General features: G+C 36.1%; 1 protein-coding gene across 1 annotated transcript; it reads left to right on the top strand.

The window, feature by feature from the left end:
* The first annotated feature begins 4,434 nt into the window (after window positions 1-4,434).
* On the top strand, window positions 4,435-21,372 carry glob1 (globin 1). The gene is made up of 3 exons (XM_090407325.1): window positions 4,435-4,682; window positions 11,875-12,100; window positions 20,825-21,372. Exons 1-3 carry the CDS (start codon window positions 4,546-4,548, stop codon window positions 20,954-20,956), a joined length of 495 nt encoding a protein of 164 aa, XP_090263451.1. The 5' UTR covers window positions 4,435-4,545; the 3' UTR covers window positions 20,957-21,372.
* Window positions 21,373-22,031: the final 659 nt, after the last annotated feature.

The following is a 22,031-nucleotide window of genomic DNA, read 5'->3' on the forward strand; positions in this document are numbered from 1 at the left end:
ATAATCTAATCTATAATGGTGTTATTCCTCTAATACATAAAGTGAAACGTTGTCGGAAGAGGCACCATAATAGTTTAGTTAACTGCATAATTCGTTGCAAAATTTTCTATTCGTTTTACACTATTTTCAGCAGGCTCCTGAGTTGGACAATCTTGGTTATAAGGATGTAGGAATTTTTTCTGGGAAAAAAAAAATTATTACCGCCAAATCGACCAGTAGAACTCACACTATTTCAGAAAGTATTACGCCTTTGAGATCTGAACCACGAGTCGGCAAAAATTGGTATAAAAAAGTAAAAAAATCTCTCTCTCTCTCTCTCTCTCTCTCTCTCTCAGCCAGAGCGTTCGAAGTCATTGGTATCCATGAATTTAGCTGTCGGTGACGGCTGAGGGAGACAGACTGGAGAATAAAAAAGCCTTAGCTGGTTTATTTTATTTATATTATATTTACGTATTTCACTTTTAATTTAAATTTCTTATTTTTGTTTGCGGTTATGTTTACATTTGTTCTTTGTTATCTAATCTATTAAGTCAGTCATACTAATTTGGAAATAAATTTACTTGTGTGTATCAAGTCTGGTTCAGAACCAAGTATTCAAAATTAAAGGATTTATGGCTTACTCTTAAGATAACGTTCATTGATGAAGAGGCGTGCATTGTACCTTGAAAACTGATTACATAGTTGATTTGGGGAACCTACAATAAATCTGTTTTGATAATTGTTATGTTCTAATGCTCCTTGTAAAGCAATTCGCACACATCTGTTATTACATACATAAAGTTGGAAGCAGTGACGTTACTACTGTCTGACAACAGAAGCGAGAACCCAGGCTGGCCGATTGCCAAGAAGAATCAATTCATGTTGAAGGGGAGAAAGGAATAATGTGATGTCCAAAATCGTCACCAACATGTGAAATCACGTGATTTATACGCAAAATTTTACAACTGTTGTACAAGCAAAATAATTACCACTTTGAAAATTCGAATGTTCATAAAAGAAAAGCTAATTTTCTGATGTATAATAATAATCACTCATCCCACGAAACGCATTGATTACCTTAATATCTGAATGGATTTTTTTTCTTTTCACATGCACAAAAGTGTCGAAGGGTATCGCATCTGTGGTCGCACAGCGTGTGGGATTTTTCAGTGTTTTGAAATGTCAGAGGTTATCACACATCACAGTTATCAGTGTTGTTATTTGTCCTCTTGTAATCCACTTGAAATATTTAACTCAACTCCCCGTTCAGAAACACTGACTAATAAGAAATTCCACATTTTGGATAACATGATAGGTTGAACGTTTTCATCTCAAATATTGTTTTATTTCATTATCTTTTTTTCATCGGAATACCACAGTTAACAAAATAGGTATTAGAAAAGTTATTTCACCAATATTTAATGCACCTCTTCTTCTTCTGCAGCTTCTCCCACTTAAGTGGGGGTCACTGTTGATGATGAGTCTCCTCCACATCCTCCTGTATTGGGCTATCACCACATCCAAGTTCTTCATCCTCAAGTCCTCTTCTACCAGCTCCATCCATCTCTTCTTTGGCCGCCCACGCTTCCGCCTTCCTTGCACATCCATCTGCATGACCCTTCTTCCCACATATTCGTCCTCCCTCCTCATCACATGACCAAACCATCTCAACCTTGCCTCCTGTATTTTCGCTCCTAAGTTCGTAACTTTCACTGTTCCCCTGACATAGTCATTTCTCAGACGATCCTTTCTGGTCACACCGCACATCCACCTAAGCATTCTCATCTCTGCTACTTCCATCCTGCTGATGTTATTTTTCCTCAGGGCCACAGTTTCCATAGCATACGTCATAGCTGGCCTCATTACTGTCCTATAGATTTTGTCTTTCAGATTGATCGGCACCCTCTTATCGCATAACACTCCAGCCATCTCCCTCCAGTTCCTCCAACCCGCTTGTATCTTGCATCCCACTTCCTTCTCAGCCCCTCCATCTTCTTCCACTGTTGAACCTAAGTATCTAAAGTCCCTCACCTTCCTGATAACATTTCCTTCCACCTCCAGATCTGTTTCCTGGCCGCTGCCCACTGTGCAACACATATACTCTGTCTTACTTCTGCTCAGTCTCATACCTCTCTCTTTCAGTAATTTTCTCCATCTTTCCAGTTTAGTTCCCAGTTCTTCTCTTGAATCTGCACACAGCAAGATGTCATCTGCATACAACATTGTCCAAGGTGCATCTTCTCTCACCTCCTCCGTTACTACCTCCATCACAATATTAAAAAGAAACGGACTTAATGCTGACCCTTGATGCAAGCCAACTGTTACTTGAAAACTTTCTGTCTGTCCCAGACAGGTCCGAACTCTTGTCTTCACATTTCTGTACATCTCCCGCACCAGCCTGATATATTTCTCCGGTACCTTCTTCTCCCTCAGACACCTCCAGACTTCATGCCTTGGCACTCTGTTGTATGCTTTCTCCAGATCAATAAATGCCAGATGTAGCTCCCGTTGTTTCTCTTGAAACTTTTCCATCATCTGCCATAACCCAAAGATAGCATCTGTTGTTGATCTACCAGGCATGAAACTAAATTGTTCCTTTGCAATCTCCACCTCGTTCCTCAATCTTCCATCAAGAACCCTTTCTAGGATTTTCATTGTGTGGGACTTCAAATTTATTCGTCTGTAATTCTTAAAGTCTTGTGCATCCCCTTTACCCTTGTAGATGGGGACAAGAGTACTCTACCTCCATTCCTTGGGTATATTTTCCTGTTCACAAACTTTCATGAACAGGTACCACAGCAGGTCGATTCCCTTTTCCCCTGATGCCTTCCATGTCTCCACTGGGATTAGGGCCAACCTTCTCCATAAAGGGTTCTGGGTGCAAGAAACCTTTTGGGACACTGAAATATTTTCCAAAGGTAAGAATTAAAGGATTCGAAATAAACGCGTTGTGAAACCTGTTACCTGCAAATGATTTTGGCACAGGAAAACAAAAAAAAAAAACACATTCGAAATATAACAGGTTAACATAACGTTTACTGAACACAAAACACTAATATAATAGAGAAACACAGAGATATTATTATTACCGGGGACCCCTAAAATCCTGTCGATGAAATCCCTTTAGTTATAAGCAAAATTAGAAGAAGAAAAAAAGTAATAAAATAAAAAATACGTTTCCGCAAATGTGTACCGACTGTGCCCACTCCATCATGAGGCCCGGGTGCATTGCACCCATCGCACCCCCGAGATGGCCTGCCCAGTCTGGAATCTTGTCGGTCTCTACCGATTTTCCATTCCTCATCCTCTTCATGACCTCCGTCACTTCCACTCTACTAATGTTCTGCACCATCCCCTCAGAAGGCTGCCCATCTTCTTGAATATTTAATGCTCCTAAAGCTTATAAATCATCTGTGAAGTCATTTCTAAAGGTATAACATATGAGTACGCAACACCTGTTTGTTTTTAATCGAAAAACTGAATTTTTATTTGCTTCTTCTCAGTCACTATCCTCGAAATAGTTGGGTGTTCAGGAGGGGTATAGACATTTTTACTTTAATTAGATAGAATGGTCAGTCGTTTGCTCAACGTGATCACAGGTATGTGAAAATACCCGTGATCACGTTGGTTTAAAGTAGGAAAAACTCTTTTGTTTTCATATAAAGAAATCATGTTTTAATAAGGCCTAATAAATTAAATTAAGGGGATAAAAATCCCTTATTATTTTATAGCCAGTATGCGAAACTCTAAGATCGAAAACTACGATCTAAGAGTTTCATGCCTTGGTGTGGTACTACCAGGTGGTCACTTAACCCTTAGATTCGCCAATAGTTCGTCGGCATGAAACTTTTAGATCGTAGTTTTCGATCTTAGAGTTTCGCATACTGGCTGTAAAATAATAAGGGATTTTTATCATCTTAATTTAATTAATTTCGCCAGAAAAATAGCCCTTTGGCATTTCATCTAAGGCCTAATAAAGTTATTTTCGTTGTCAACAGGTAAATAAATATCAAAGGACATTAGCCAACTTATCGAATAAATTATTTCGCAATTGACATTATAATAATTATTACTCAAATGGATTTTTTTTCGTTTTATCCTTCAAATGTTAATGTTTATGTTCCTAAAAATCTTAAAAAAATAAATGTTGCTTGAAGTTATCAGTTGATCACTGAATAAATGAATCTCATTCAGATCATTTATTATAAACATCTGCTTATTTTAAAGACCGATAACTCTATCCCCTTCTTCCCCTACAAAAGGACCATTATTTTATTCATTTCGTAACGCGATCTACCCAATGGGAATTATCCATACCCAACCACATGGCTATTTTTGAATGTGTACACACACACACACTGTTCCTTATATCGGACTTTAGACATTGGCTGCCCGTCACTTAACGTCATCCAACTTCACCAATAAAGAAGGCCACATGTTCCTATTGCGTAACTTAAAAGATGGATAAGTGGCATTCTCAACACCTTTATTCATATTCACTCACCGATTTCATGCGCACTTGACACTATTCCTCATTCTGTCGAATTTACAGGTTTTTGGCTGACGATGTCTGCACACGAGAAGATAACGGAAGCGAAAAAAATCATAGGACAGCTAACCCCTCGGGAGAAAACGCTAATAAGAGACAGCTGGGAGGTTGTGCGACAGGATCTCAAGGGCAATGGAATAGCTTTCTTTCTGAAGTAAGCTTGTTTATCTTAAACTATTTCTGTTTTAAGCCTGCGGGGATGAAACAGGAAAGTACCATCCTGTTTCATTATCATAATACTTTTTGCCATCGTTGAAATTTCAGTTACTATGTTTTAAATTTCGATTTCGGTTTATCATTACTTTCAGGCACGACGTTCCTAAATGTGTAATAATTATTAGACTCAATATTGGGCTGTTGCAATTTAGTACGTAATTTAGTATTGTAATTTAGTACGTCCTAGATCCCCAGGCTCTGGCTGGTCAGATACTAGATAATGTTGATCAGATACGTGTATGTAATTATTTTTTATTTAATTATAATTATCTGGATTAAAACGATAAAGTAGTTCAATCACTTATACAAGATTATAAAACTAATACAGCTTAATTAGCAAAGATTTCCAAAAACTACGTAGCGACATCTTCCGGCGCAAGAATATTGCTTCGTTACATTTCAGTTAAATAAATTTCACAACTATCTACTGTAAGAAGCATTTTGTTCGTCCAAATTTAATAACAATATATTTTGAAGTAAGGTTCTACATAATATATAAATTATACAAAAATTAAGATATTCTCTTAGACTATTCTATCAGTGTCCAGGAAATATGACGATTATTATTTATATTCTTATTTAATTACAATTATCTGGATTATAAGAATAACGTAGTTAATCACTTATACAAGATTATAAAACTAATAGCTTAATTAGCAAAGATGTCTAAAAACTACGTAGCGACATCTTCCGGCGCAAGAATATTGCTTCGTTACATTTCAGTTAAATAAATTTCACAACTATCTACTGTGAGAAGCATTTTGTTCTTCCAAATTTAATAACAATATATTTTGAAGTAAGGTTCTACATAATATATAAATTATACAAAAATTAAGATATTCTCTTAGACTATTCTATCAGTGTCCAGGAAATATGACGATTATTATTTATATTCTTATTTAATTACAATTATCTGGATTATAAGAATAACGTAGTTAATCACTTATACAAGATTATAAAACTAATAGCTTAATTAGCAAAGATTTCTAAAAACTACGTAGCGACATCTTCCGGCTCAAGAATATGCTTTCCTTATATTTCGGTTAAATAAGTTTCACAATTATCTACTGTAAAAAATATTAATAACAATATATTTTGAGGTAAGGTTCTATAAAGATATATAAATTATACAAAACTTAAGACATTCTCCTAGACTAGTCTGCCAATGTGTAATAATCCAGGAAATATGACTACTTTCTGAATCCAGCCCGTTTTTGATCGTTTCTAGTGGTATCAGTTCAACACTTCTTTTGTTTAGAGTTCCTATCTTTGGGCAACGGATAAGGAACACTTTCTTTTCTTTGGTAAGGATTTTGGCTTAAATTGTCATCGAACTATTTTCTTTTCGCCCCAGTCTTGTGATGCCAAGCATACTATTCGAATGAAGTTGTTCTCAGTTTCTGAATATCCACTACATTTGATGTCCATTTTTCGCAGTCATATGTGCATGTTAGGAAAATACACTGACTAAGAACTCCTGTTTCGTCAACGTAATAACTGGCTGCTACTGCACATCAACTGTACTCATCGGTATCCGGCTTGAATCCCACTGTGAATGTCTTTAGGTATTTCATCGCCAAGAATGAGATCAGCTTATCGAGTCTATTATTCTGGTCAGTTTGTCTGTTTTGCGAAATAGCGTTTCAAGTATTGCAAACGTTCTTAGCAAATGAAAGCGTTTTCACAGTCAATAAATAAGATATAATGTAAATCTAAGACATGAATTCGATATTCATTGCATCGTTGAACAATCCGTTACGCAACTTGAATATGGCCCCTTGCTCTAACGTCACTTCTTAGCTATGTTTGTTCTTTTACCTATACCACATCGTGTACAAAGTCTCTTTGTTACGAGTTTTATAAAAACCATGTCATGTCTCTGATTGTAGAACGTTGGATCAGCATTTCTTCAAATCCTCTACCTCACTTTTTTCTGTATTCAGAATAAATGAGGCATTGTCCCATTTTTTTTCCCCCGGGTATTACAACAAAGAGACCTAGCTTAAATAGGGTAAAATATCCCATAGCATAACACCAACATACGTAACAGACGGGACAATATACTCTGATTAACTACTTTCTTCTGGTAGATCTGAATAGTAGACGTTTAACCCAGTGGTGGCTCGCGGCTTGAAATTGCGGGGGTGCTGCAACTTTTGAAATATACATACACACTGTAAGTACAGTGTATACGTGTTTGGATAAAATATCAAAATTATGGTAAAAATTTTAAAAAAATTAAACATGAAAAAAATATTGTTTATTATCGATAAAATTATACAGTTTGGTATAATTCAAAATTACTTAAAAATAAAATCCATTCCTTTAATTGTAATTAAAGAAATGGATTTACAAGTTTTGGACATTACAATTAAATCCTTTAATTATAATGCCCAAATATTTAAAGAGACGGAGTAAACACGATAAGCACTACGAACACTCTACTACTGGCGCAAACTGCATGTAAACAACACTGGAACTGCGCGAGGGACAGTGCTGCAGTACACTAATAGCTGGCATCTCACTATGACGTGCATATGCTTGCGCGCGTAGCAATATGACACTGTGGTAAACACAGTGCTGCTAGCGTCCTTTGCCCTCCTAAGTGCTAGAAGATAGATTTTTATTGTTTTTTTATACAAAATAAGAGAATTGTATAGGATTGTTGATGATAAAATTAAATATTACAAGTAAGTATAAATGAATTAATAAATATATTTATATATCGAGAAAAATTGGGGGTGCTGCAGTTCCACAGTGCCTATGCACGCACCGCTCTTGATTTAACCACAGCAGCTATCAACACTAAAATTGTGGTTAGCGTTTACCGTCACTACTTTCAGCCGATAGGTGAGAAGTAAACAACCATCTTGCTGGAAAATCAGTTTATTCTACATCTTGTGGCTGTTATAAACAACTACAGTAGCTTATATGAACGTTTGCGTTTATACTTCGTAATGTCTGTCACTGTTATAAACTATCTGAGAAAAATAACGAATATCCTTAATATTTCTACAACACAGTGCAATTAATACTTTGTTTTACTGAAATATCGAAATATATAAGTTTATGAAGCATTAAGAAATGATTGATCTTTCGCGGGTGATCACTTCTGGCTAAAGGATAAATGGAAGTAATTTATAAGTGTCCTGTTTATTTTCTAGGAAGTTATTATACATTATATATATTCTGCTCATTAGACGGCATTTTCAAGGTTTTCTCTGTCTGTCTGTCATCAACGGAGCGGGACTAATGTTTTTCAAGAAAATTAATAAGAATGTTTGATGTAATTTGTCAAGAAATTATGTGTAATTTAGAAGGATGTGACAGAATAACAGTACTTTTTCAAGGATATTTGTGAGAGTAACATGCAGAGGGGGGGGGATTATAATTTATCGTTAAAGTTAACCAGCTGGAAATGAATGAAAATGAAAGAAAAGAGAATTAACATCTTGCGTCATTTTCTGGTTCAAATTATGTAAAGTTTTCTGGCAGACGAGACTCATAAATAGTTAATTTCAGATAACAGCAATAAGCGCTTCGAAAGAAAACGAATAAAAGATTTTAAATAATAATAAATAAATGCGAGAATATTTACGAAAAGTTGGCTACATGATGATAAAGTAATGCGAAATAGAAAATTGGTTATTGTTGCCATAAACAGTTAGCATGTTTTTAAATTAATTACAATATTTGTTTAAGAACTGGGTAACAATTTGTGCTATGTGGAACTGTTTGCAAATTTGTAGACTATTCATCAAAAAAAAAAAAAAAAAAAAATCAAATGGTGTGCAGTAAAATGCACAAATGTTCAGAAACTTAAAAAGATGTTCGATATCTCTGTGTTTTGGTGTTTCGCTGTAATGAGCTAAAAATTTTTATTGTTGTTAATAATGGCAGATAATATTCAAAGTAAGGATGGTATGGCTCTCGTGAATAATCGCTAGGGAAACATGACGCGTAAACTTATTAATTACATACTAAGATTTAAATTATTAAATTTAGTGACGAAAGGGTGTCGAACACTGAGAGCAGGCTAAACTTATCTCGCACTAATGGTGTTACAGTTGGAGAAAACAAAGATAAAGTGAAAAGTGCTAGATTAATGAATATTACAGTTAAAAAAAAAATCATGACACGCAGTTAAGTTATTTCACGTACAAATGCTTATATCAATTACAGACAAAATTACTAGATGTGGTGGTGTTGGAGGTGGGCGGTAGATGGCGTTGATTCGTAGTAGAGGTAAGGTGTAGAGACAGTTGAAGATGTCCTCCCGCGATGAGTCTTCGGACTCCTTGGAGGTATCAGGAATAATAATAATAATAATAATAATAATAATAATAATAATAATAATAATAATAATAATAATAATAATAATAATATCCTTATGCTGAGCACAAGTATTAAAGTAAGAATAGAGTTTCCTGGCAAATGTAATTTTAAGTGAATCTGAAGGCTATCGGCTTAACACTTCCGTTTTAATTTATGAGTATACAAATTAATGTAAAAATGTGTCGGGAAAAAAAAAATCTAGGAATGGCATCTCTGATTTCTGGCCCTACAAGAGAACTTTTGAAGAGTTTCATTTGTTATATTTTAATTTTTTCGCCAGCACATATGCTACCACACTCAATTTGAAATATTTTCTCACATTAACCGACACTAGACATTGCAACTTTAATGGCCTAATGGCACTACAACCCATAACTGGTGGTACTAAAAACGTTTTAGCATGTTTATTCATCTTTCAGATGCAAATTAACAAACCCCCGCTTCATTCAGTTGTTCCAATTGCCTGAAATTCAATGTAGGCTAATGGGACAATTTCAGTGTTACAAAATAGCCACGGGGTAGCCATCAAAATATTCCTGACTGGATGGCACGATTTATTAATGTTTTGCTTCTTGCAAGAGTTAAGCAGGTGGATTTAAAATTAGGACGTCCGTATGTACTACTTTTCGGCGTGCCTTTTCTTTAGAATTAATTAACACGTATTATAATTTGATGGCGCCGGTTTATTTCATCACAGAAAATCCGAGACGAACCCAATCTAGAGGTTAAACATATGGGATCATATTTAGCACAAATACGAACAACACTATTCAGTCGCTACATGCCTGACTCGATCTATTAATAGGCGTATGTCAGTTGGTGGATTGAATTGTGGAGACAGAGCTGTAGTGTAGGTGCCCTCCCTCGATAAGTCCTTGGACTCTCTGGAGATGTGTCACGTAATAATAATATGCCAGTTAGAAAGGTACATTTTGACCATTTAAATTAAGTTCTTATGCCATATTCAAGTTCAGAGGACAATATGAAAATGAATAATAACTCTCATATGACGACCACGATATATACACTATCTGTAATAACGTCCGGAGACTTTAGTAATTTACAGTTGATACCAGAAGGCGAACCCTAATATCGGGTATGTCCACTTTTCACTTTGATCACCTTCTGCACCCTTTGAGGAAGGCTTTTCACCAATGCGTGACAGACATTAGGTGGAATTTGTCTCCATTCCTCCATCAAAGCAACACTGGGTTCAGCGACAGATTGAGGACATGCTGCTCTGGACTTCAATCGCCGTTGCAATTGAGGTCAAGACTCTGAGCAGGCCAGGCCAGTCGTTTAACTGATTCTCGTTTAACTCATCTCTTCATATCATTTCATAACAGCTGCAGTGTACCATGGGGAATTGTCATCTCGATAGTAACACGGGTCCGTTCCATAAAAACTCCACCGTACACTCAGCAACTGATTATCCAGAATATCAAGATACTGAGCTGCCTTCATGGAACCATGAGCAACAACAAGTAGTCCCACTCCAAACCAGCTGAATGCACCCCACACCATTACTCCTCTACCACCACCGAACTTTACTGGGGGAACAACACACTGTGGTAACAAGCATTGGCGAGCTGTCTCCTCACCCTTCCATCGGACTGGAAACAGGTGAACCTTCATTCATCGCTCCAGAGTACCAGAGTTTTACACTAGATAATTGTCCAGTTCACACGCACTTTTGCACCAGGCCAGACGTGCTGTCTTGTTCGTTGTCGCGATGTTTGGCTTGTGTGCCCCTACTCTTCCGTGGAAACCTAGTAAATTGAGTTCTTTTCATACAGTATTAGTTCTCACTATGGTGTTATTCGCGCTCTGGAACTCATCATCTGATGAGTTCCAGAGCGCGAATAACACCATAGTGAGAACTAATACTGTATGGTCTAATATGAACTAATACTGTATGGTCTGAGCAGATTGTAGCTGGTTTTTGAGTGCAACCCTCCTGTCCATATCAGTCATTTTCGGCAGCCGCCCTGGGTGTTTTCCTGCACTAGGGATGTCTGAACGCCTCCATTTGTTGATCATATCGTCAAGCGTTGATTTTGAATGCTCCAGTTGGGCGGCAATGGCACGTATGGACATGCCACTAATGTGGCAGCCCACGATGACACCGTTCTCGAGGTCATTGAGTTCACGTCAGGGCCAGAATTCCATCTGTTGTATCAACTTGTCGCTTTAAATTCCTCAGAGATATTGAACAGGACATATCTTGCCAAATCTGCTTTACCTCGAATGAGTAATAACGACAGTTGTTATGGTATATGTCGTTCCTAGGCAAGCACTATTTGCCTAAATTCAAAAAAATATGTAAAATTAAAATAACAAAGGTGTTTTAACGAATCCCCACCCTCTATTTTCAAGTGACCAGGTTTCAGTGTTCCTTTTCCAGCTATAAGAGTGAAGTTTTCTGTTGATAAGACGTGGGTGTTGTGTTGGGAATGATCTGATGTTATAGTTTATAATGAACAACAGCCCGAAACATAGTTCGGTCCAAAATGTCATGATACGCTGCTAATTGTATTTTATTTATTTTTTTTTTTCATTTTCACAGGACTCGGATATCAGTCCCAGTTTTTATCATTTTTTTTAATTCCAAAATGTGTTTATAAACCATCACTAAAATTTGTGTTGCAGTTTGTAAGTTGCGGTGATAACCATAGAATTGTCTAGGCTAGACACGAACTCGAAATGAGAGAGAGAGAGAGAGAGAGAGAGAGAATGATTGCCTATGTATGTATATACTGTATATGAAGAGATTTGTGCTCTTTTTATTTTTGTAGGGTATTTGACGAATTTCCTGAGTACCAGAAACTATTCAAATCTTTCGACACTGTTCCAAAAGCAGAACTACCCACTAACAAACGCCTGATTGCTCATGCCACAACTGTAATGTACGGATTTTTATCGATGGTAGACAGCATGGATGATCCAGACCTATTGGAGGGTCTCCTTCAGAAGATAGTCACAAATCATTCTAAACGGCAAATTACCAAGAACAACTTTAAGGTAAGCGAATAAACTTACAGGTACACAGTTTAAATGTACGTTTAGATTTTTTTTCTGTCTTAATCTTTTAGATGCCGTGATTAGCAATTCCAAGAAGTGGGAAAAGAACGATGATCCAAGAGACATTTCAAATGGACTTCAAATGCAATAGGAACATTTTCAGAGGAATTTTTTGAAGTAGGATGGATTTATTTTTCAAATGTGGATATATGGTTTTATCCTCAAATAGGAAACTAACCTGAGTGATATAATATATGCCTTCATTGTCGACATGGAGTTAGTAAGCGCAAGGAGGAAAGGAAATTCTTGGCACAAAATTGTAGGAAATGGAGTAATCAACAGACAATTTTAAAAAGGATAGGAATCAGAGACTAAAGTAGATCTAGAAATAAGTGAAGTTTTATTATTTTTTATTTACAGGAAATTTTTCTAAGCCTTTTTTTTTTTTTTTTTGACCGGTTCCCGAGTTAGTCGATCTCTGGCACAGGCAAGCGATTTTTTTCTCCTGAAAACTCGGGTTTTTCGTCCCGTAAACTCAAGAAAATCGACCGTAGAATCCACATTAATTCAGTCATTAAATATATTGTGTTAGGGTTAGGAACCACGAGATGGCGGCACTTGTTGAGCCGTCTCTCTTCACTGCGTGCTGCTCAATTGGTGATAGCCTTGGGCCAGCTATCTCTGATTGGCTGCCAGTGGTAAATAAGTAAATAAGCTAATGCTTTTTATTCCCTTATAGGGAGTAGTCCCTATAAGGGAATAAAAAGCATTAGCTTATTTTTTTAATTATTATTATTATTTTTAATTTCATTTACTATTAAACTACTGCAATTTTTAAGTGGGTGAACTGTCGGTCATAACTTCCTGTTTTGTAGGGTGAACATGTAACCTTTTCCGAATGGAACACTGGTAAACTTAGCCACTTCCGAAGTGAGTACAGCATGATCACTGTCACTAACTGGATGGAAATTATATCGCACTTTTCTTGTTTAGAAAAATGTTGCGATTAGGAATTTTGCATATCTAGCGATATATTATTATTCATAATTGTTAACATTGAATGTTCCAATGTTATAAGATTTGAGCCAATCAAGATGTTTAAAGTGGAACAATCACTAGACCCAGATGTTAGCTACTTTTGATTATTATTTCTAATGAAGGCTTAGTAGATGTGACATTATCGTGAGTTTTGGTATACGCGGTAACATCGAGGGATTAATTAATTGCTTGAGCTTTAAGGTTCATAGAAAAATGCAATTCACATGTGGCTCATTCTTTTGCAGCTTGTTTCTTGAAAATTGTTGTCAATTGTGATCCTCAAAGACATCACATATGCACATCTGAAAACTAGTATGAACTCCATGCGACATGCTGAAGTGAGCGTTTTCGATTACCTGTTTTCTACGACGGTGGTCCGAAAAGTTCTCGGCCTCGACCATGACAAAACTATCGGCAAGATTTTATTTTTCTAAGCATCTGTCATAAGCACCGATGTGAAATTGCAAGTAATTCTATCAAGTAGTTTTTTATACAGTTGTCTGGAGCAAAGGTGTTGTCTGTATCCCTTGAAATGGATAAAATTCAGTATCGTGAGATGTGGGGTTATAAAATTCTTTGTAAAAGAAGATTTAACACCAAAAGAAATTCATTCGAAGTTCATAAAAGTTTATGGACTTCTCCTTCGTTCCCGACAATTAAGAAATAAGCTGCCAAGTTTAAACGTGGACGTAAAAGCCTTGAAGGTGATCTACATGAAGGACGTCCGAAAAAGTGTAAAAATCATTGATTAAATGCACGATATGTTATTGGATGACCGACGAGTCAAAGTGCGAGAAATTACTGAGACTACAAGCATTTCAAAAGAAGTGTAGGATGTATTTTGCATGAAGATTTGCAAATGAAGAAGCTTTTCACAAGATGGGTGCTGCGCTTGCTCACAGTAGATCAAAACGTACTCGCATGAAAATCTCTGAACAGTGTTTGGAGCGTTTTAACAATAATAAAACTAATTTTTTGCGTAGATTTATTACTATGGATCAGACTTTGATTCACCATTACACTCCAGAATCCCAACAGCAGTCAAAACAGGACAGAAGCCGGTTGTTCCATCAACAGAAAAGGTTATGGCATCGGTGTTTTGGGATGCTAAAGGCATTTTGTTTATTAATTATCTTGAAAAGGGTATAACAATAACCGGGGAATTTTTTTCCGATCTTTTAACCAGACTAGACGAAAAAATTCGTGAGAAAAGACCAGGTTTGCAGAAGAAAAAAATCATCTTTCATCAGGATAATGCACTTGCCCACAAAAGTGTTTTGGCAATGGGAAAATTAAGGGATCTGCACTATGAATTGTTGGCATATCCACTCTATTCATAAGTCATAGAAGTCAGAGGGAGCCAAATCTGGGACATAACCCAGATTTGGCTCTCTGTGACTTTTATCTCTTCCCAAAACTAAAACTCTTCCTCGCTGGTAAGCGTTTTTCTTCGAATCAAGCAGCTGTAGAGGGGTATTTTGCAGATGTTACTGAGAACCACTACAGGAAAGGGAGAATGACGCTGGAGCATCGCTGGAATAAATGTATTAGGCTTAAGGAAGATTATGTTGGAAAATAATAATAATTTTGAAATTATAAATTCGTTTTTTCATTCTTGGCCGAGAACTTTTCACACCACCCTCGTACACTATTAAAAACAGCCGAGGCTTTCATCAGCTCGTATAATAATATGTAATAAACTATAAATAAAATGTAATATCCATCATTAAATATGCAATACTGGAGAGCAGTTGCAGATGAATATTGAGATCTTTTGGATATTATACAAAACGACTTGTCTTATTACATTACACAGGACATAACACAAAGATATCGAATCACGTACTTTGTTCGTAAACTTTCCGCATCATATGTTGCTGATTCTTCATCAAGGTAGTAGTGGATCTGCAATGATGTATAGCTTTCATCCAGAGTGCCTGCTATCCAAGGTTCAATAAATATTGAACCTTGGATTACCAGCAATAATTGAATAAATTAAGCAGCAACCTCAATTATAGATATCGCCCATAGATGTATGGAAAGAATCATACGATTATAAGACGAAAAAAAAACAGGGTTTGAGCAGACTGAGTTTGTGAGAGAAGTCCTATCACATCTGCGAGACGGGTTGTAAATAGTCCACTTGAAATCATAATTGAAAATAGTCAAAAATGATCAAATTTTTAATCGAGTTTTGGCATCCCAGACATGTAATAATTTTCACAATACCCGAACGAAATTTATCATAATTTTAGCAATAAAAAAAGTATGATCGTAAACAGAATTTAGACATCTTGAAATCTTTTAAGTATAAATACCAAATAACAAATTCCAATAACAATCTACCAGAGCTGGGGAAAATTATATACATACGTAAGGAAGTTAAAAACGAATCTAATAGTTGCGAAACATACCTAAAAATGCATGTGGGTGAACATAAAAGGAGACATGGGACAATTAAATGAGCAATTGACTGGATATCCGACTGAGTTTACGTAGAAAATTGTCCTATTTATTATAACTACATGAAATGTCTTCCTGGATTCATCGGAGTAAGACTAATTCGTCATTTGAACAGGATACTGTTGATAGAATGGCGTAAAAAACGATGTACATAGTTCAGGAGAGACTTGCCCCCCCCCCCTCTATCCCTTGTGAAATTATTTTACTGCTCTTCTAAAGCAAAGCGAAGAATACAAATCAAAGTGAATAATAAAGTTTCTTGTCAAATTGAAACAATAGAGGGCGTAGGCTGCTGTGTATAATTTGTTGGTTTTTTTAAATCTCGGCTGCTTCAGATAAAAATATGATTATATTATTTCAATTGAAAAATAAACTACATTGCCTTAATCTCTCTCTCTCTCTCTCTCTCTCTCTCTCTCTCTCTCTCTCTCTCTGTGTTATTCTGAGAAGTAAAATATTAAAATATTTAGAAAGAAATAGGAATCAGCTCAAGAAAAGAAATATATATATATTTTTATTTGAATTTGCAGTTTTGTTTATTTCTTTTAAATTTATATATATTTGCATCCAGATAAGTTACCTGATAATAATAATTATTTCTATTTCTTAATTTTATTAATTACATTACATTTCATCAATTTTCACTAACCTATAATTCACCAGTGTAACAGTGTTAATATCGAGACTAACTGTTACAGTGAGTCGGACATCATTACTTGGAATAGTGGTGTTGAGGCTTAGTAACAGATTAGTTACATGGATTGAAGATTGGCTTTCTGAAAGATACCAGCAAGTTGTGTATGATGGAGCAGTGTTTCAGAAAAGGAAGGTGACCAATGGCGTACCTCAAGGTTCTGTTCTTGGGTCCGTACTGTTTCACGTATTTGTTACGGATATTTCCTGTGGATTGACTGGGGATCTTCAAATGTTTGGTGATGATGCAAAGTTAGGTGGAATTATCAGGAGTATTGCTGATGTTAATTCTCTATAGGAAGATTTGAATGGACTTTTAGCTTGGACAGACCAGTGGGGTTATACGTTACATGTATAACGTATACATGTTATACATGTAATTGTTTGTATATTTTCTCTTGCCATGCGAAATATGGGGTAATAGTTTTAATTAGTGGGGTTATAGTTTTAATATTAATAAATGCAAGGTATTATATTTTGGAGTAAAGAGATATAAGACTACATACCATATTGGCGGAACTGTACTTCAGGAAGTGGATGAGATTCGGGATCTTGGGGTGATACTAGACTGGACTAAAGTTTCGAGGGCACATTGCAAGGGTAGCAAAGTCTGCACATCGTCTTGCCGCCACGATAAAAAATACATTGACATGTAGGGATAAGCACGTGGTGGTGCCTATATATGACCAAAGTGATATCAGGACTCTGGAGTTTTGGTTATGAAAAACGTTCCATGGAATGGGGATTAGAGTTGGTGGATAGAAAGAAAAGAGTAGATATGATAGAGACCTTCAAGTTAGTTAAGGGTTTCGAGTTACTTAAAGTATAATGATGTGTTGAAGAAGGATGTGAGGAGGAGATTTTTTTGCATGGAGAGTTGTTGGTGAGTAAAATGCGCTGCAAGGGTGCATTGTGAATGCACGTAGTGTAAATAACTTTAAAGCTCATTATGATAGATGTGTTGCTGATTGGCTGGCCCTCCCATGATGAGTCTGGCTCCATGGAGGTTGCTGAAATAACAACAACGATGATAATAATAAACGTTTACTATAATGCATCAAAATGAAATTAGCTGATTTGATTTGATTGATGACGTAATATTAACAATGCTAATTAATGATAAAACTAAAATAGGAAGGAAATTTAATGCTTGAATATCTTTTTAAGAAGTGGAACTCTCGAACGAGACGGTCAGTATCGGTGTAATTGTTGCTAGACACGCAGAAATCTGAATTAGGCGAATAATCTGAGGCTACTTTGTGCCAATGGTACTACAGAAGTTTTCTCCTAAGGAAGATAGTGGAGAACTTCTTTGAGTCATTCCAGAAAGTAACAGACATAAATTAAATTAATATGGACTTTTTCAGTTGAAGGTAAGTTAGTCAATCTTATACGGAGGTAGCAAGGCACTTTTCTCTCTCTCCGAATTCAGGTTTTTCATCGCACATGCAGCCAGAGAACATGCGCAATTTACAAACAAAAATACTATTTGTTGTGGGCGGTAGATGGCGTTATGTATAGTTGGTGGATTAAGTAAATAGTGGAGACGATGAGTTGTGTAGAGTAGAATAGAATACCCTCTCTCTCTCTCTCTCTCTCTCTCTCTCTCTCAATGAGTCCTTAGACTTCTAGGAGGTGTGAACAATTATAATAATAACTAATAATAACTAAAAGATAAAGTTATTCCTAGAGACTGCAAAAGCTAAAGTTAGTCCTTTCATACCGCATTACAGATCTAAACAGTGGAGCAAAAAATTAATATAGAAAGATTTTAGCAAAACTTGAAGAAAAATAATAATGTTAAGTACTGATGGATTTGTTTTGAGGACATGGACTAATCACCACAAACGCCATATACCAACACCAAGCGGTGCATAAATTCACACGGACAGAAAACCAGAAATTAGAAAGGAACATCTTAATGACTATGTTCAGTGAATATGATTTGAAATATAAAGTGATGAGCCCTTGATTTTGAGAAAGATATGAGTGAGATCCTGAAGGGAAAAATATGTACAAAACTTTAAAATAAGGATCAAATTCAAACAATTTTCATAGATGAACAACTGTGGATGCAAATATTACTGGAAGAGTGTGAAAACTAAAGCCACACTTTTGTGATCCAGTGGCAAAACCGGAAGAAAACATTGGTCGATTCAGTAAGAAAGACGTCAAGTGAAGTTGTCTGCTAAGATGGAAAAACCCGATGGTGAACTCAAGTTAAAGAAGGAGCCTTGGAAAAGAAAAAAAAATATCAAAATCATATAAGGGCTGCAGGGCTGCATTCAATGCAGTCACGAGCATTGAATGCGAGCACCAGCTGACTTCAGGAAGGTGGTGCGATGTAGAATCAATGGCGCATATCATCTCCACTGTTATTCATCATCTGTATGGATCACATGGTCAAGGAAAGTAGGTAAACTTGATATCAAAATTGGAGATTTCAATCTGAACTCTTTACTTTATGCAGATAATGTTATATTTGTAAATAAATAAAGTGCAAGTCTTCAGGACTCCATAATTAAATTGAATAATTGCTGTAAAACGTTTGGTATAAAAACAGGATACACTTCAAGAATTTGATTATAATAATTTAATATCTTTGAACATTCATTTATTCGCAAAAGACGTAGATGGACTCTTTTGTCCCTAGGATGTTTTTATTTTATTTTATTTATTTATTGACAAGCGATATCATATCAATCATCGCCAGAGAAGTGTGGTTTCTAATATAGTACATACACAGATGGCAATAGAAAATAAGATTGAAATATCCCCTCAATCTCCAAAAGTTAGGGCTAAAAAGGAGTTGCCTACTTCCTATAGGGAAGAAAAGACTTTAGTCAAAAAATGAAATACTCAATACAGTCAAACCTGATTAAAACTCAATGGCGGCACCTAAGTAGCAACAATAGACACTTAAGATAAACGAATAAGTTAGACTTAAGTTCAAGTCTATTCGCCGACTGGAGGAACTCTTTCTAAGGAAAGAGTTCCTTTCTTCAACCGGTTCCCGAGTTAGTCGATCTCTGGCATGGGCATGCGGGTTTTTCCTCCTGGAGACTCGGGTTTTTCATCCCATAAACTCAAGAAAATCGACAGTAGTACCGACATTATTTCTGACAGTAACATATCCTGTTAGGGTGAGACATCAAGAGATGGCAGCACTTGTTTGCCAGCCTTTTCATCGGTGGCTGCTATAATTAGTGATAGACATGGGCCAGCTATCTCTGATTGGCTACCGGTGGAGATTGAACTGCCCACTCAGTCTCCAAAAGCTAGATAGGGTATAAAGGCCTCGCCTACTCCCTATAAGGGAATAAAAGGCGTTTGCTGATTTATTTTATTTATTTTATATTATTATTACGTGACACCTCTAAGGAGTCCAAAGACTCATCGAGGGAGGGCACCTAATCTACAGCTCTCTATCTCCACCACACAATCCACCAGCGAACCACAACTACCATCATCATCATCATCATCTACACAGCGCCATCTACAGCTCGTCACCACCACTAGTATTTTTAAAGAAAATCACAAACATTCATGTCCACGATGGGATTCGAACCTGCAGCCCTTTGGCTGGAGAGAGGATATGATAACCACTCAGCTAACTAGGCTGGCATAATGAAAAAGAATTCAGTATTCAGTTGTAATGTCTGCTTAGGCAAAAACAAAATCAGAACATCATGCGGAAATGAAAAAGTATCACAAAGAAAGTTTATTTGAGAGTTCAGATTTGCTGGAGAAGAAATGCACACAATTGTAATATAAGAATCCATGGTAGGAACGAGTAATTATGAGAAACGATAGAAGATTGATCAATGCGATGGTGTCAGAAGAAAATGACGTTAAAGAAAATATTTCGCATACATACAAATCGGCCCTTCAGAACACACGCAATTTACAGACAAAAATTACTAGTTGTGGTGGTGTTGGAAGTGGGCGGTAGATGGCGTTGTTGGAGATGATTCGTAGTAGAGGTTAGGTGTAGAGAGAGTTGTAGATTTCCTCCCACGATGAGTCTTCGGACTCCTTGGAGGTATCAGGAATAATAATAATAATAATAATAATAAAAGAAACTTCACATTAACAGCACACGTTAAGACATGAGCTAACGTGTTCTACAGTTTTAGACCCTTCCAATCTGAAGGGTCTAAAACCCTTCAGATTGGAAGGGTCTAAAATCATTGGGAATCATTTGTGTGGCGCTCTCATACTTGCCGGACACAGTTCCACTTTGATTTATTTTCTTTTTTCTCCTACCTTAGAAAACCTTACAAGCGACACGGTTAGATAAAATGCAATTTTGGAGCTTTTAGCGATACAAAAACTGAAGTGAAAGGATTGTGTATGTAACTCACATTGCACGAAATTAACCGCCAGACTATAACTTTTAGGTTTTTCACTACTTCGCTTGCTCTACTTTTTTGATCGACTATTGTATTTATGTAATAAGTTTATTGCTCAAATTCTTTGTAGATCTTCTAAAATGTAACACATTTCTTTCTCCTTTTTTTATGCATTTAGAACGTTGGCATCATTTTGGGGAAATTCTTGAAGGAAAGACTCGGCTCCAAATTAACAGAAGAGGGACTTCAAGCTTGGACGAAACTTTATGACGTGGCTAATGCTGTAGCTGCAGAGATTCTTACAAATTAAAAACTGGTGCCTCTTTAAAAGCTTTTTTTGCTTTCACATCACTTCCCTCGGAAAGATTTTACGTCATTTCAAATGCATTTTGGGTTTGTAATCTACTGCAATTCAGTAAACACAAAGGTCATTGAAAATGCCAATTAGGTGTATGGAAGTGTTGATTGCTTCTAAATGACATTCGATAATTGGATCGAATTATTCAATCAAGATCCAGTTGGTCTCAAAAATTTAGTAACTTTTGGGTTGAAGATTACTGCACGACACAAGGTGGAAGCTATCTGGAAAATTGAGTTCTTATCATGAAAACATTATCGAGGCGCCGAGCCCATCTACTACAATATATGTCTTGATTCGTGAATCCCTTCGTATAACATTTATGAATATTAAGTGTATTTTTATTTAAATAAAATGTTGATTACGTAGATTGTTTTCGTACTGCATTCAAAACAAACTAAACTTGACCATTTCTCAAAAAGTGGTTGACATCGAAAGATAGGTAGATTATTTTGAATAGTAACGTATTTTAAACATCATGCAATTGCCACCATGTATCAGAAAGAAATATTCTAATTTTTGTTTTGTTTTTAACATGGAATGTTTTCCATCTCAAAGTGAATTATATTTGATCTATACATTTAAATTTAGCCTGGATAAGTAGGACTATATAGATAGTCATTATCCTTTAATTTGGCTTCTTATAAATCCAGTTTTCGTAATAATTACTTTTCGTAATTTTTCAATACATGTTTTCTTTAATCAAGTTTGTCTTGCAGAATGTAATAACCCTTCCATGTCCGTGCGAGACCAGATAACTAAAGTTTAAAAGTCCTTATAAATATTCACACTTTTAGACTGGATTCGTACTTGGGTTTGCAAAGGAAATTGCGTCCTCCCTATCGATACCCTGTGCGATTTCTATATCTGATAACTGTGTAGGATTCAAATTAACAATTATTATAGACCTGTCATGTTTCTTTTACTATTGCTGGCTTGCTTAAAGAACAGTTGTGCATATATGCCATGCCATTCATTGTAGGAGAAAGTCCTTGCATAAATAAATTCATTTTTTATCATTTGCAAG

The sequence above is a fragment of the Typopeltis vanoorti genome, chromosome 17, assembly GCF_054136105.1.
Source record: "Typopeltis vanoorti isolate ZY-2024b chromosome 17, IOZ_Tvanoo_1.0, whole genome shotgun sequence".
In the NCBI taxonomy this organism is placed as follows: Eukaryota; Metazoa; Arthropoda; class Arachnida; order Uropygi; family Thelyphonidae; genus Typopeltis; species Typopeltis vanoorti.

What these genes read in the sequence shown, in the direction of transcription:
- glob1 (XM_090407325.1), top strand. Translation starts at nt 4,546, where the DNA reads ATGTCTGCACACGAGAAGATAACGGAAGCGAAAAAAATCATAGGACAG. An exon ending in GGAATAGCTTTCTTTCTGAA is followed by an intron (nt 4,683 to 11,874) that starts GTAAGCTTGTTT and finishes TTATTTTTGTAG; the next exon opens with GGTATTTGACGAATTTCCTG. An exon ending in TTACCAAGAACAACTTTAAG is followed by an intron (nt 12,101 to 20,824) that starts GTAAGCGAATAA and finishes TTATGCATTTAG; the next exon opens with AACGTTGGCATCATTTTGGG.